Source organism: Azolla caroliniana, unplaced genomic scaffold (assembly GCF_043228905.1).
Source record: "Azolla caroliniana isolate FFs.n. ecotype wild unplaced genomic scaffold, voAzoCaro1.0.p SCAF_20, whole genome shotgun sequence".
Taxonomy (NCBI): Eukaryota; Viridiplantae; Streptophyta; class Polypodiopsida; order Salviniales; family Salviniaceae; genus Azolla; species Azolla caroliniana.
In genome coordinates, this window is record NW_028230455.1 from 13854166 (window position 1) to 13870894 (window position 16729).

Consider the following 16729-nt stretch of genomic DNA (forward strand, 5'->3'; position numbering starts at 1 on the left):
TCTACACCTAAATGTAGAAGAGTTAGGTTAGCTATCACTAGTAACTTAGTAAGTAGTACATAGCTAGTGAAGAAGTCAGAAGAAATAGAGAGAGAGAGAGAGGGGTTTCCATCTAAAGCTAGCAGTACATACAGTCTCCCCATTCATTTTTGGTCTTATGTGTCCATTCTCGATCCCTCACTGACAAGTTACAACATCAGAAATAGAAGGAATTCATTTGGTTTCCATCACTAACAGCATTAATCTTTTTTTCTTTTTTTTTTTGCTTTGGTTTTTAGTTTTCTCTCATCACTGTTGCAGATTTGATCTGCCCTTCTGTTTTCCCATCTTTTATCAGGTCAGCAGCTCCCATCTGTCTGTCTGTCTCTGTTTTCTTTGTTTACAAAAATGTCTTTTAAGTATGTATATGATGTAAAGGGTTTATCTTGTTTTTGCTATTTCTAGATATAGCATTGTGTTTTTTCATCATCAGAGACAGAAACAAGGCACAAAAAGAGGAAGACTGAAATAGAGATGCATTCCTCTGTTTCCATGGAAACATATGAGATCTTAGAGAATATCGGCAAAGGCTCATTTGGCTCTGTTTTCCTTGTCTCTCACAAGCTGGAGAAGAAGAAGAAGAAGTAAAAAACTCAAATCCATTTCATCAATTACGTTTTTCTTACCATTCCTCTGTTTTAAACCTTAATACTATTTATCCTCAAACATGTGCTTATCCATGTTTTTCATCCATCTATGGAATAAATATTATAGATACAATGTGTTGTTACCCACACAATGAGGTTATTTATTAAGTTAATAAATTTTGAAATTAAATATCACAGATATGTACTGAAGAAAATTCCCCTTTCTCAACAAACTGATCGATGTCGCAGATCAGCCCATCAAGAGGTATAGTGTGTGTCTTTGTGTATATATGATAAATTACATTGATTTTCTTCACTAATTGGATGAGTTTCCTCTCTATTTCGTGTTATGAAAAACAGTAGGAAATTGTGAGAAAAATATATAAATAATTATATATGTGTGTGTGTGTGTGTGGTTTCTATCAAACGAGGGCATCTTTTTTCTCTCCTTATTCTAGCCTGGAAGGAGCTCCATCGTTATTTTTAATTACCTTTGCTGCTTTTTTATCATATTCAAAAAATTGCAGATGGAGCTCGTGGCGAAATTGGCTCATCCCTACATTGTAGAATACAAGGAGTCCTGGATTGAGAAGGTGGTGATGACCTTTTCGGGTTCATCTTTGAAATCTTTCATTGGCAAGTAAAGTTGGTTAAAAGGATGGGGTTTCTAGCTATAAAACCATTATTTATATTATTTTCCTGTAATTGCAGGATTGTTATGTGTGCATTGTGCTAGCTTATTGTGAAGGTGGGGATATGTAAGTTCACTTGACTTCAACCTCGGTTGCTCTACCTTAACATTGTGATTCAAATCCATATGGCACAACTAAAAGCTAAGCTTAGTTTGTTGGTTCCAGGGCTAACCTAATAAGAAAGTCTAACAATGTGCATTTTCCGGAAGAGGTATTTTTCTAACACATAATCAAGAATACATGTGGCGGTGATAAGACATATCATATCTTTCCATATGGCTTACATCTGAAACATGTTATAGATGTTGTGCAAATGGATAGCACAACTTCTACTAGCTGTGGATCACCTTCACTCCAATCACATCCTCCATCGAGACCTCAAAGTGAGTTCAGACATGCTTATATAGGCTTGCTGGAAAGTTTGAGTCTATAATTGTAGATTCACTTATTGTGTGAAATCTGATTGCTAGTGTTCGAATATATTTCTCACAAAGGATCGTGATATCAGGCTAGGTGAGAAGATACATTTGAAACCCTTTTTTTTGGAATTTTGTATTTACACTAAGTTTCTTTTCTTGTGGCATTTTCCATTTCATTGCTTATTTTAGGGGACTTTGGTTTGGCAAAGATATTAAAACCTGACTGTCTCACCTCGTCAGTAAGTGCAAATGACAGATGCTTTTTTTTGTGGTACGAAAACTTTCTGATAATAATGAAGCCATTCAATTCTCTTTTATCATATGGTGATAGATGGTAGGGACTCCAAACTATATGTGCCCTGAGGTTCTGGCTGATATTCCATATGGATTCAAGTCAGATATCTGGTCACTAGGTTGGTCTTTTAATGAGTAAACTTTCTAAACTTTAATTTTACAACGAGAAGGGAAAATTTGATGATCGCATGCAAGTGATTTTATTCAGGATGTTGCATGTATGAAATGGCTACACATAATCCAGCATTTAAAGCCTTTGTAAGTGTATCTTTATTTTTTCATAGATCTAGAAACACATGGACCTAACATGTTTGTAGATGGAAAACATAAACACACTCTATGATCTTAATATAGGACATGCGGGGTCTGATAAACAAAATAAACAAGTGTATACTTGGACCATTGCCAGCTATATATTCAGGGACCTTGTAAGTTCCAATACTTCATGGCTGCCCCTTTTATCATATTTTGAGTACACTTGTTTTGACCTCTCGAAAAGCTCATATCCTAATGACATGGACTTGTTATAGGAGGGGGATTATAAAAAGCATGCTGAGAAAGAATCCAGAGCATAGGCCAAGTGTAAGTAATGACATATAGCATATCCTATCTACTTATGTGATTCGTATCAACAGGATTTTATTAAACACCATGTGTTTTTAATATAGGCTGCCGATTTGCTGAAGCATCCCTACTTGCAAAGTTATGTCAATCAATGCCGATTGCAAACTAGCTTCCAGCTAAGAGCTCCTCATACATCATCGCAAACTTGCAATGATGATGAGGATTCCATTGCCAATGGTGACGAGAGCATATACACCAGTCAGATTAGTGGTTTCTCTGGAAGAAGCAGCTCTTCTAGGTTGCCCACATTGGACTCTGACTCCTTAGCTGACCTAAATGAAATTGAGCCTTGTGATTGGCCACTTTTTCATGGCAATAAGAAAGATACCTTGGGCATCTCAAATCAAAGCTACATGCTTTTAAATAATCCTAAGGGTGAACATAGCTCTACTCATTGGGGCAACAAAATAGAGACGAGTCATAATCGTCTGAATGAAAATGGTGACATCAAGCATCATCATGATACAGAGCACCAGGGTAACGATTCAATCAGAAATGGTGACTGCCATCTTAGTAAGGAACTGTCAAAGGTCTCTCGTGTAAGTATCAGTGGTAAAGGAAGAGGTTCTTTTGCTGTGGATAGTCCTCAAATGCCTAGTCAACGTGTTGTAATGGGTGCACCTAAACAGACATTAAATTCTGCTAAGAGAATCCAACATGAGATGCGCGCGGTAATTATTTTTCTGCTTAGGACCTTTTTTTTATCTGGGCTTTCTTTTTCATTAATGCATTATAGGGAAAAACACCCCAAATTCTAGCTGAATTACCAGAATATTCCTATGTAGCAGTACGTTGTTACATTATTCAGGTGTATTCAAAGATGGCAGAATACCCCTTTGTATTTAAGGGGTACTCTGATAAAGGTGTATTGACAGAGTTATAGTGGTGTTCTTCTATTCTATACTAGTCATCCTGCGAATCACATTTTTTTTCATGATTTGTGAACCAATTGTTGCTTGATAATAGTCAGCAACCCAGGTGCGAGGACAGATCTCATCGAATGTGAAGCTATCATTGGAGAAGACCCAAGGACGTCTTCCTGGTGGACAAAGATCAAATGTTCCAGAGGCTACAAGAAGAGCTTCTTTGCCACTTCCAGGAAAGCCACCCAATCTCTTGCATCAAAATATCATCCCAGTTGACCATGGTCGGAAACTTGTTGCAAACAATACTCCTTCAAAGTCTGGAAGGTTTCTTCCTAATCAACACATGCCAGTTGTTCCTGCTTCAAAGATGAACATGGACCAGTCTCCTTTTGTGTCTGTAAATACCCCCAGATTAGACCTGATACCACAATTCTCTATCAACACTCATGATATATTTCCCATCAAAAAGTGTTTATTAGCCAATGATGAAGGAAAAAGAGCTTTTCAAGGGGGCATGCTAGAAGCACAAAATGTTTCCGAGAAGGCTAATAGAAGGGCAAGTGATGCTCATGGCCAACATGTTATATATAAATCTTGTGAGGATGAAGGAAAAACTCTAGAGAAAGGCATGTTCTTAATGCATGAGAAAGATGCTGTAAGTGATGCATGGTGTGTTTCCGAAAAGGCCACCAGAAGATCAAATGATACTTCTGGCCAACATGTTCAAAAGAGTGCGTCTAAACCTTATCGAGGCTATAATAAACTTTATGATCATGAAGATAAAACCCTAGAAAAAGCGATGTTAAAAGTGCCTGAGAAAGAATCGACATACAAGGATGTGATTCATGTGATAAGACATAGCACATTCCGGGTTGGATTAGATGATCGAAGTGAAGAACATGTTGATGATAGTGCCACAGAAATTAGTTTCAGTAATGGGTTGGATATGCCAAGGTCAGATATGGATACCTTGTCTATGCCCACAAGCAATGGTGAAAGTAGCAACAACATTAACTATGGGTCAAGCAATCATTGCTTGAATGGCAATCATCTATCCACAGAGGTTGATGATAAGTCATATAATGAAAGGGCAGAGGCGCTTGAGGGTTTACTAGAACTTTGTGCACAACTTCTTCAGCAGAATATGTACGAGGAACTAGCCATTGTACTTAAACCATTTGGACGCGATAAAGTTTCTCCAAGGGAAACAGCTATTTGGCTTACTAAGAGCCTCAAGGGCTTGCTGCATTGAGTAAAAAGCCAATGCAATGTACATATTATATATAGCCTTGTTGCAACAACCAATAAAATATGATTGTGATTACATCCGTGTTCTGCATTCGTTAGTAATAAACCAAATATCTAAAAAGCTGTGTGTACAAGCTTCAGCATCATCAGGTTTGAACACTGTCTCTTCTACAGAAAAGGTAGAGTACAGAGAGCCACATTTGTACAAAGGTAGAAATGTGGATGATGAACCATTAGCAGTTGCCTATTCATTATATCCCTTCAATCCCTGCTTTTAGTCAGAGGACTTAATCCCCACCTTGATGGATATGTATTGTGATTTCTATGATATCACAAGGAAGTCAAAAGCTGAGTTAAGAATCCCTATATATAATTTTCTGTTTCAAAGCTTATAGAGGTACAATAGCTTTGAATGTGGTGTTCCATCATTTACATTGGAGAATTTGATCAGGTGTTTATGAGTCTGTTTTACATCTTCATCAAAGTCATGTTTGTTTTTGACATATTCAAGAATGTATATGCCACTATGTAAGCCAGTTGCTTTCAGAAGCCTGCTGGGTCCAAAAGGCAGTTTATTCTTTAAAGCTATCTTTGACAATTTTTATCTTTTACTGGAAGACTGAAGCAACACTTTACCTGTTTCCTCCAGCGCATGTTGGTCATGGTAACCCCCTACAAAGATGGAGGAGTAATGGGGACTCCATGGAAGTTCCATAAGGAGTTAAAAAAGCAAACCCATAAACTTAGTGGTAAAATCAACTGCCTTCCTAGTTGGAGAGCATCTGGTGTGAGCTGGATACATGCACTTCTGGGTTCTAACCTGAAGCTGTAAGTTTCGTCTACATTAAATACATAGATTGATGTCAGAAGCCCCCTATCCCTGGCACAAGAAAAAGAAACAAAAAATTTAAATAAATCTTCTTCCATTTTTGTGTCATTTCTTGTTGTTTTGATTGTTTATTTGTGGAGTGAGAGAAGAGTTTAAAAAGTAAAGAGATGAGAACATCCGGTAGATCTCTATTTGCCTTGAGAGAGCTGTTGTGCTTTCTTCTATTGATTTGGAAAGGAGTATCTGATTGTGAAAGAAGTCAATCAATCACTGCAATATATCAATGCCATGGGCAGCCATAGATGTAGTCCAGTGTTTTATTTAATGTGTTAACAATCGTTTTTAAACTTATGTACTCTTTGCTTGTAAAATCTGGACATGGACCACATCATGTCATAAAATTTGAACCATGAAAAAAATGAATAGATGTACATTCTGGTTTCAGAACTTCAGTCTTTTAAATCGCGATAAATAAGATTCCTTGACCTACATTTTAACTGCAAAAAATCATATGATGGTGATGTTATTTTCTCGCATGCTGCTTGAGTTTTGTACCATGCTTTTCAATGCTTTGAATGTACAACCTTGATATTTATCACAATTCACCAGCAAAGAAATGTTACATTTTGGTACTTCACAAATTCAAGAGGCTAATATCACAAAAAGTTTTCTGACTTTTGTCCTTAAGTTTCAAATCTTTGCCACCTTGCTATGTACTACAACCTTCATATTTTTCATTATCCAATGGAATAAAGTGCTATTGCTTAGATAATTTTTAATGTAAAAGCAAGTGTTATCATGAACTTTCATAACTTTTGCTCATTGAGGTCCAGATATTCGAGAACTTGATGTGGAGAAGGTTTATCATTTATAATTTGTTTGCCTCTTCATATATTATATTTATATTGCATTTACACAATTGATATGAGTTCATGATACCCATTCTACACATCCACGAGGGCTACAAATAGACCAGCCTACACCCAAATCTGTAAACCTCATCAATTCCTCAGGTGTGAACCTATAATAATAATGTGAGCACCAATGAACTCGAACCAGCACTCAAAGAGAGTTCAATTCTTGAAACTCAAATGATACCTTAACTTGTAACAATCAAAATTTATGGGAATAATGCTCATTTGGGTAATGTGCACCAAGAACCTTGCTTGTCTTGGGAAACAAGCATGAACTTCATAAACAAGTTTTCTTGGCCAATAAATATCCAAATTTCTTCACTCTTCAAATAACACAAACAAATTATAAATCCATAACACAAGTTGAACATATGTGGTAGACTAAGGTTACTATATATACATACATATATAAACTAAACAGTTTAAAGCAAATGAACCTACATATTTTTTCTTGTAAGAGAACATGTGGGATGGTAGCTTAGAGAAATTGCATGCACCGACTAAAGATTATTTCATAACTCATGATGACATATTGATCATATGAGATGGGAATGGCAATGGAACAATATTGCTTTTAATACCATTAGCACAAAAACCATTAAATCCCATCATGCCCTATGCCCCATGCCTAAGATAATGCATTAACTAAACAGTTGTTTAATGCAAATGGTCACACAATATCTTGAAAGAGAAAAGGAAACACCTAGGATGGTCCCTTCAAGAAATTGTATCCACCAATTGAAGATGATTTCATAACTCATAATGACATACCTGATAGTGAAGGATGAGAATAGTAGTGGTCCACTATGTTTTTAACACCATTATTACAAAAACTATTAGATCCCACCATATTTAAAATCCTCAATATCCAATATCTGACACCATACGAAGTATGTGCCCCACATACAATCGCTATGTTACAAAAATCCTTTAAAAAGTAATGGACGTGGCTCTAGAAAGCAGCACAAATAGGCCACAAAATCAATACATCTTCAATGCAATTTCTAAATTCAAAATCAAATGGAACAATCTCTCTTTACTTAGAGCTATTATATTATTTAGAAGACACAAAAAAAGGATGCATAAATAGCTATATGGTCTAATGGGCACTAAAGTTTTCTCCATGGCCCATCAAACAAACCCAAAACACAGATCTTTCTCTCTCTTCATCATGAAAGTTGCTCTAGTTGAACAAATACACAATCTGGAACAAAACAAAATTTCCATTAAGTAAAGACGTTGCAACAGCTGAGGTTATGGCCAAGAATAAACACTACATTTCAATACACTACCTCACTAATGTACACATTGCAAAATGGTTAACAACTTCGAATGACACAATCAACCTTGACCAATACTAATGCCATTAATGGCCGTTATGGTCAGCTGTATGGTTAGCATTTCCTCTGCCACCACCATAACTACCTCTTTGTACAATCACGATAGAAATGGCCAGTTTGACCACAAGTATAGCAAGCTCAACTTCCACCTGATGATCTACCATAGCTACCTCTTCCACCCAAAAATCCACAATAGCTGCCTTCCACCTGAAAATACATCATAGGTTCCACTGGAATGTAAACCATATCTTCCTTAAGTGTTTCCACCTGATGATCCACCATAGCTACCTCCACCAGAAAGTCCACTGTAGCTAACTTCACCAGAAGATCCACCACACCTACCCCCTCCATAGATTCCAGCAAGAGATTCATCATTGCTACCTCTTATGTAGTTTCCACTCGATGAACCTCTGAAGCTTCTACCAAAAGATCATGTGAACGCTTTGGGAACCCAGCCTTTGTCGGCTGTGCAGCTAGTTTCTGTGTCAGTTACCAAACCAGGTCTGAGATCAAAGTTAAAGCATACACCTCACAAAATATGCTTGTTGAACCACATATTTACCTCAAATGATGCCAGCAGTTGTTCAAGGCTTTTTTCTTTGGCTGCTACTTCGTCTGTAAGGAGTGCTAGTTTTTCAGATTCTGTTTCTTTCTCCAGCTCTGTCTTGGCAAAGGATAACTCTGCCTCAGCTGCTTTCTTTATCGCCAGTTGAGCCTCTGTTAGAACAATTTGACACTAACATTAATGATTCCACATACAGCAGTAAAATGCAACAAGCTCTCTTCAAGGAAATAGTTGTATCTCTCTTCAAAATCAAATATCTTTAAATGTTTTCTAATGTATGAATGGAATTGCTCAACTTTCACTTGAAGATCGCAATTTGATCAACCTTTGGCTTTAAAGTTTCTTTGGCTCAAAGTAAATATGACTAAATGAGATTCCGATATGCAGGTGACAGTCAAAGAGAATTGATGTAACTGAATATGATTGTAAAGTGACTGTACCTGAAGTTTCCAGTATCAATTTCTTTGCTCCTTCAGCATGTCTCTCTCATTCTTTCCTTCTCCTCGGACAAGCAGCCCCAAAAGGATTTGGCTGCAACATAGACCAATACAGCAACAAAACTGAGACATGGCAAACCCTAAATCTTTACAAGTTTAAATAGAAGCCAACTCCCAAAAGTGTGCCCTTTCATGTTCATATAGCACAATACTACTAGTCAATCTTTTGCTGTCTATAAACCTCTAGGTGCAGAAATAATGTTGGCAGAGTTTAATCCTTTCTGTCTATCTAGTCAATCTTCTACTATCCATTGTTGCTAAAGTAAGGACATAAATACTTATTTACTGTCTCTGTGCTTTGGCTCTTGGACTTCTTGTGCTAGACCTTAGATGTATCACTCTCTGCTGACATATTCTGTAAAGACACTATCTTTTGTTCTTTGTTTCTCTTTTTTTAGAAGACTTCGATGTTTTTTCTCTTTTTTGTTTCTCTTGTGCGAAATGGTAAGCTACATTTCGGTGTGTCTCTCCCCCTTTAATATAATTTATCTCGTTCTTTAAAGAGATTTGATGCAGTAGAAGACATAATTGATACCCTGCTTTAAAAATAGTTTGATGCAAAGAAGCAATAGAGCAGTGAAAGCACAGTACCTTGTTCGATTAATAAAAAAACCTAATGGTCTACCAGGTAATCATAACCATAAGCAGAAGAAACATACCTTGCTCTAAAAATCGTTTGTTATCAGTATCATATTAGAGCAAAGAAATATTAATACAGCAGTGAAAAAGCAGTAACTTGACAGATGCTGCAAAGATACAACAAGAACGCATAACCATAAGCAGAAGAAACAAACAATTCAGAAGAAGAATAAACAAATAAACAAAGAGGGAATGGTGTACTCTTGCGGTGTTAGCAGATGATTGAAAGAGAACATGAGAAGTTATTTCCGTGCACAAGAAATACCTGTTTGACTCTGTTTTTCTTTATTTAAAAGAAATCACGCAGAAGAAAGAAACTCTAAAGAAAGACATTGTATCTCGATCATCTCTTTATTTAGGAAAGCTTCCATTCAGACGAAGCAATTGCAGTGAAAAGCCAAGATATCCCCCTCTGAATATCTATTTAAAACAAAATTTGATGCAGAAGAGTCAAAATCACAGCTAAGGAATTATAATTCGATGTGTTTCTCTTTCTTTAAATATACCAAGACAAAACATAACCATAAAGCAGAACCTATAAACCATAAATTTTTCATTTTAATAATTCTTTCTTTTGGTCCAGGAAAAGAAGCAACAGTGGAAAACAATACCTTGGAAAGATATGTTTTCTAGGGAAACAGTGCTTGCAATGAGCACACAGTCTCAATTAACATAATGCAAGTATTTAAGAAAAGTCATAACCAGAAAGAAATCATGTTCAAAGATAATGCATGTACACCAAGGCACCATATCCATAAAGCAGACGCAAGAAAGAAAGAAAGAAGTCGAATGAAGAGAGAATGGTGTACTCTGGTAATCTTCGCAGAATTTGGAGAAGGTGAGGCATCAGGTGCATCAGAAGACGTCTGAAATGCAGTTTTTGGCATGAGAATAGCTTCTTCGTCTGCAGAATTATCCATGTTCTCTCAGAAGCGATACAAAACCTGTAGATAAACAAATGTCAAGAAGACGGTGACGATTGAGAGAAAAAACAAAACAGGAAAAAAACGAATAGAGGGAAAGAACGAAGTCTCCGGCGCAGCGAAGTGCAAAGCTCAAGTAGACTACCTGCGGGTTACTTGACTTGCAGGAGAAAAACGAGAAGGCAGTGAAGATTAACAGAAAGAGAAGAAAAGAAAAGAAAAAATTGCAGAGAAATGCGAAGCTTAAGCGGAAGCACCATTACCTGCGGCGTTTCTTTCTTGCTGAGCGATCGCCTGTCTCCTTCGTCGTAGTTCGGATTTCTGTGTGAAGAAAAAACACGTTCATAAAGGCTCCTCTGGGCCGAGACTACACACACACACACACACACACACACACACACGAAAAGAAGCCTGGCTGTCCGTCACGGCCATTTTTCTTTTGTTACAGAATTTGTCCGCAGGCCAACTTAACAATCGGCAACGGTTCGGTTTGAACCAAACTGAACTACGAAACCGCGGCTTAACAGTTCGGTTCGGACCAAGTTTGGGTTTTTTTAACGGTTCGGTTCGGTTCGGTTTCAACAGTTAGAAACACCGCATTTTAAACGGCTTAACAATATTTTTTATTTTAATTTTTTAATTAAAAAAATTGTTTTTAAACAATCTTTCCATTTTTCAACCTTATTCTCACATTTTAGGAACATCTTTAAATTTTAAAATTTGACCTAAATTGAAAACCAAAACCGAACCTTGAAACTTCGGTTTTAATGGTTTAATGGTTTGTCGGTTTGAATTTGTTTTTAACGGTTCCGTGGTTCAATTCATGTTTCAAAAAATTTAAACAGTTCGGTTTTGACCCTCTCAAACCGAACCGAACCATTGTCGATTGTTAAGGCCAACCCAAAAGCCACCCATTAAGCCTTGGCAAAAGTTATATTTTATCATTATGCTTCCTTCCTTTGGAGGGTGATTCTTCGTTGGTTCCTTAGAAGTAGCCAACTACAGTATCTGATGTTATAGTTCACTAAAGTATTGGTAATGACCCGCACTTTAGTAGGTTGGAGTTTGTGAGGGTCCTTCATTCTTCACTTTATTTGTATCTTCTTTAGCAATGGGCACTGTTCAATTTTGGTTTGGTTTGGTTTGTTAGTCTTGAAACCAAATCGATCCATTTATACAAAACAAAAACCAAACCAAACCGTTTATGAACTCTCAAGCCATTTAAGAGAAGGTAAACCAAACCAATGGGCACGGTTGTGGCTCCCATTACACGTTTTACAGAGTACGAGCCTTCTTTCATGAGACGAGTATATCTGTTTGTTTCGATATGTCACCTTCCTCCCCCTGATTGTTGCTCTGCGTGGCCATTCGCTCGCTCTCTTATGTGTAAGTCATTCAAGCAAAGCCTACACAAACCAAGTTCTAGATATAGCTCTTGGATATGATCATATTTGGTGAATGTTATACTGCTATGCATGTTCTTGCAACCATTATTATGGATTTGGTTGCAAATCAACCTAGGAAAAATTGTTTATTCAATACCAGAATTTTGTTACTCACAATGCATACTAACGAAATCTATCATGATGTATACTACGATGGTGGCAGCTCTGTAGGCATCAAGAGTCGGATGTAAGACGGTCATCTTATATCCCTCTATTCTATGTAATAATAATAGCTTTCCATTTTATGTAACAATAATAACATTCCAATCTATGCAACAATAATAATAATACATAGTGTCAATGGATGATATTAAAAATGGAATTGAGCTAATTTGTATAATAACAACAATAATAAAATAAATCTAGGTACATGGTATCAGTATGTATGTATATTGATTGATAAATAAATCAATAAGTTTAATAAATAAAACAAATAAATAGCCAATAATAACAGATTCTGATTTAAATGAACAAATTTCTGTGTTGGTTCTTGTGGATTTTTTTTAGGGTTTCTCAGAGGAGAGATAGAGAGCTCTAGCTTGGAAAGAAATTTACAGGGTGTCACAGAGGAGACAAGGAGCTTCATAGACGTTTCTAGGGTTTCCGGAAGAGGACGGTTTCTAGGTTTTTCTGAGAAGGAAGTACATATTTGTTGGGATTTTTATTATTATCATTTGCTTCGTTTTTATCTTGCTTTCTAGAGGACCCATTTCTAGGGTTTCTCTGAGAGACAGAGACAGAGAGAACAGAGAATTCCGACGAAATTTCTTGGTTCCGAGAAACTGTAGGGTTTCTCAGAGAACATCTCTAGGCTATCTTTAGAGAGAATTGTATTGTCTTGCAGAAGAAGCAAGAAGATGCAAGGAACAGTGGAAGAAACGAAAGCATATGTTCCATACAAGCTGAAGCAAACCCTAACGGGCCACAAGAAAGCAGTGTCGAGTGTCAAATTCTCTCCCGATTCCAAGCTCCTTGGGAGTTCTTCTGCAGACAAGACTATCCGGATATGGAATGCATCTGATGGAAGCTTCCGTAAGCTTCTGGAAGGACACTCAGAAGGGATCTCGGACTTCGCATGGTCTTCAGATTCGCGATACATCTGTTCTGCTTCAGACGACAAAACTCTGAGAATATGGGATGTGACAACAGGAGAGAATGTGAAGACACTGAAGGGTCACACAAATTTTGTGTTTTGCGTGAATTTTAACCCTCAGTCCAACCTTATTGTTTCAGGATCGTTTGATGAAACTGTGAGGATTTGGGATGTGAAGACAGGAAGGTGTCTTAAGACTTTACCTGCGCATTCCGAGCCTGTTACTGCTGTGAATTTCAATAGGGATGGTACGCTCATTGTTTCTAGTAGCTATGATGGGTTGTGTAGGATATGGGAGACTGCCACTGGTCATTGCCTCAAGACACTAATCGATGATGAGAATCCGCCAGTATCGTTTGTCAAGTTCTCTCCCAACGGCAAGTTCATCCTAGCTGGTACTTTGGATGACACTCTGGTAATGTTCTTTCCCTTTTAGATTTTATGTGTGCAAAATTATGTTTGAGAGGAGATGCAAATGGTGATTGTGATGATGTTATATTACCCTCCAGCGTGACTCATGGGATTATCGATTGCCACAGAGCATCTCTCTAGCTGTGTAGGTCAGGATTATAATACAACTTCTGAAATGAATTTTGTTGTTTGATCTTCCATTAGTTTGGTTCTCTGGTCAAGTAGACAAGCAAAGAGTATGTCTAGGGTTGTCTGATGTTTCTATTCTTCAAGGTATTCTTGAAACCCAGCACAACCTTGTAGAAATTCTGAAAATCATGTGTTATGTATATTCTCTTATACGATGCATTCCATAGTGACACATTCTTTTATTTCAGGCATATTGAGTCAGCATCGTCTGTATACTTGATGTTTAGCTAACCCAAAGTTATTTTCAATATTAATTTACTTCAGTAGGATAACCAGCCAAGATTTTCTTTCATTATCAGGACACACATTTTAGAGGTTTTCTGATGTCTTAGTTGTAGATTCATAATAAAGTTAGTTTATGGTATAAGAAGTATAATATAGTATACTTCAAAACTCTGTAGAAGCATAATATAATATACTTCTTTTCCTAAATTGATTTCTTGCATTCTCTTTTCAGCGGCTATGGAACTATACCACAGGGAAGTTCTTAAAGATCTACACCGGGCATGTCAACAAAAAGTACTGTATTTTCTCCACATTCTCAGTTACAAATGGGAAGTATATTGTCAGCGGTTCTGAAGATAATTGTGTTTATCTTTGGGATCTCCAATCAAGAAATATTGTGCAGAAACTAGAGGGCCACACAGATACTGTGCTGTCAGTGTCATGCCACCCAACTGAAAACAAGATTGCATCAGGGGCCCTAGAAAATGATAAAACTGTCAAGATCTGGACTCAAGAATAACCAAAACATATAGTTTATGAATGTCTAGTATTGCATATATACATGATTATAGGTTCAACAGAACTGTTTTCACTCATATCTATGGTTTGCTGGTTTTGCCCCACTGTTATGATTGCACTGCCCTTGTATGGTAAACTATTACATTGTAAACTCTCTGTGGATTACTTGTGTGAAGTGCAAGATAATTCCAGCATGGTGGTGTGTGGATCTCTCTCTCTCTCTCTCTCTCTCTCTCTCTCTCTCTTCATACCGTAAGTCGAAATGCTAATCCATCATGTCTTGAATATCAAAATGGGAATGTAGCACCCAAGAGGATACAAATGAAAGCGTCCAGTGGAATGATCCATGAATACATGCTTAGACTTCCTTTCCTTTTGGGTATGGTTCTAATGCAAGATGAATATTTAGAAAGAGATGTGTAAACAGTTTAGAAACATGAACTGCAATGCGGATCTGCATTCTTGAAGATCCCCCATTTATTTTATGAATGGTGCCAGAAGTTTTGTCTGTGTACTGGGTGTGCATATTGTTTTACTCTGTTTAGTATAGCTGTGAATATAGAAAGAGAAAATAGATGAAGATTTTAATGAGAACGAACTGTGTAATGTCACAAATGCATGTGGGTTGTTATTGGGAGCATTGCTAATCTAGCCTTTGGGCATAGTTGTATATTTGTGAGTTGAAGATTGGCTGGAAAAGTGAAGTTTGTGCTTAAAAATAAATGAAATGATGGAATACTCCCTTCAAATGGCCGTGACAAATCAGACCCAAGATATTACCTCTTGACAGATTAGATGCATGGAAAAATACACCAAAAGAAATGTGATGGGTAATACAGAAAGGGTATTGTGATTTGGGTGAATAGTCGGTAATATTAGGACTACAACTTCTAAAGTCTTTTCCGAGTCCCAACAGTCCCAAACTGAGTTGGGACAGTCCAAGGAGTCGTAAGCAAAGTTAGGACAGCCAATAGTCCACATTTTTGCTGCGTTTTTGCTGATTCCTAATCTTTGAGTTCTACTCTCTTCCATTGTATATTGAACACTCTCTAGCCCCTGTTATCTTTTGGTTTGTCCCAACATTGGAACTGTTGTAATCTTGTATCTCTTTCTTATAATATAAATCATCTTCTTGTTCCAATTCTCTTTGTCCAAACCGTGTTTTCGTGTGTTTTGAGACCCACATAAGCTAGAGGCATAACTAATTCTCTCTAGAATCGTCTCAATGCTCTACGTGGAAAGATTGGTTGAGCAAGGTAGATGGCATACCCTTGTTTCCCCATCTGTTTATGCAATCGCATTTACAGCATGCAGACTGTTGCATTTAAGATTGTTATGAACAGTAAGCTGGATTGACTTAATAACTAGATTCTCAGGTGAGGGATGTTGTGGAGTTGTCATCAATGGTGTTGGTCATGAGTCTTGGTGATTCTCTCCTTGGAAGAAGTCTATAAATTGTCACTGAGTTGTGCCAAAATGGGCCTTCTACCTTTCATGGTTAAATACTTTTCATGGATGTTTGCAATTAAAAAGTGCAAAGCATATTTTATTACAATAATTTATTATTCAATCTCTAAGTCCAAAACCCTTTGTAAAAAACTATTTTAAACACCCTCTGATCTCATAGTAGGTATGTACCGGATGTTGTGCTTGAGCAAATGATGTAGATATATAACCATCCTCGATGGCACTTTGAGATATTTAAACTATTAGTTAATTTCTCATTAATATAGTAATACTGTAGAGGTGTTAACGTATGTTGATGAGATATTAACTAACATATCTCATTGGTCAAAGAGTTTAATTGATCTCATTTATCAAACAGTTTAACATTTTTCGATGATATGGTGTGGTTTATGAGCTTCATGAACCCAAAACATTTAGATAACTCTGATTGCAAGCTGATGGTCCTCTTCCAGGTAATTTTCTGTTTCATCCTTGAAATAAATTCTCGTTTTTAATTTAGACATGGAACTTTGAGAACAGTTGCATAATATTCGACTTCTCCTATGAAGTTAGTTACAGCACAATTTCAAGAGAAGTAGAAAAATGCTTGTGATGTTAGGATGGTTTGTAAATGTGGAAGTTCCATTAAAGTGCTTTTAAGCATGGTAATTAATCTCCTAATCAGAAGTTTTTTCAATTCTCGTCTTCTCTTTTGTAGAAGGGGCAATAGTCCAAACATGATGACAGTGAAGTGGTAAAAAAAACGTATGGTGGCCAAGAATCTAAAGTTTTGTGAAAAGAATAGAGTACTCACAATAAAGAGGTGAAAGCATAGCTACGACCACACTGCTATGACATTCACATTCTCTACAGTGTCCAAGCACTCCCATTCCAAGATAAATATGCTTCTTAAACCAGTACAACC

General features: G+C 36.9%; 2 protein-coding genes and 1 long non-coding RNA gene across 4 annotated transcripts; 2 read left to right on the forward strand and 1 right to left on the reverse strand.

Moving 5' to 3' along the window:
• The first annotated feature begins 455 nt into the window (after positions 1-455).
• LOC147851151 (serine/threonine-protein kinase Nek3-like) lies at positions 456-5698 on the forward strand. Of its 2 annotated transcripts, XM_087335838.1 has the most exons (14): positions 456-623; positions 825-891; positions 1154-1219; positions 1338-1384; positions 1484-1529; positions 1621-1701; positions 1789-1831; positions 1927-1976; positions 2069-2150; positions 2240-2289; positions 2386-2459; positions 2562-2613; positions 2700-3326; positions 3622-5698. In XM_087335838.1, the coding sequence occupies exons 1-14, from the start codon at positions 514-516 to the stop codon at positions 4771-4773; spliced, it is 2547 nt and encodes an 848-aa protein (XP_087191964.1). In that variant the 5' UTR covers positions 456-513; the 3' UTR covers positions 4774-5698. The 2 variants fall into 2 exon arrangements, with proteins under 2 accessions (XP_087191964.1, XP_087191963.1); XM_087335837.1 differs by lacking the exons at positions 456-623; positions 825-891; positions 1154-1219 and having other exon boundaries at positions 1353-1384; positions 1470-1529.
• Positions 5699-7825: 2127 nt separating this feature from the next.
• LOC147851152 (uncharacterized) lies at positions 7826-10781 on the reverse strand. The gene is made up of 5 exons (XR_015531586.1): positions 10740-10781; positions 10363-10497; positions 8858-9973; positions 8415-8569; positions 7826-8332 (listed from the first exon to the last, which is right to left on the reverse strand). It is a non-coding gene; the product is annotated as an uncharacterized LOC147851152 (long non-coding RNA).
• Positions 10782-12394: 1613 nt separating this feature from the next.
• On the forward strand, positions 12395-14552 carry LOC147851153 (uncharacterized). Its single transcript, XM_087335839.1, has 2 exons — positions 12395-13429; positions 14072-14552. Exons 1-2 carry the CDS (start codon positions 12779-12781, stop codon positions 14357-14359), a joined length of 939 nt encoding a protein of 312 aa, XP_087191965.1. The 5' UTR covers positions 12395-12778; the 3' UTR covers positions 14360-14552.
• Positions 14553-16729: the final 2177 nt, after the last annotated feature.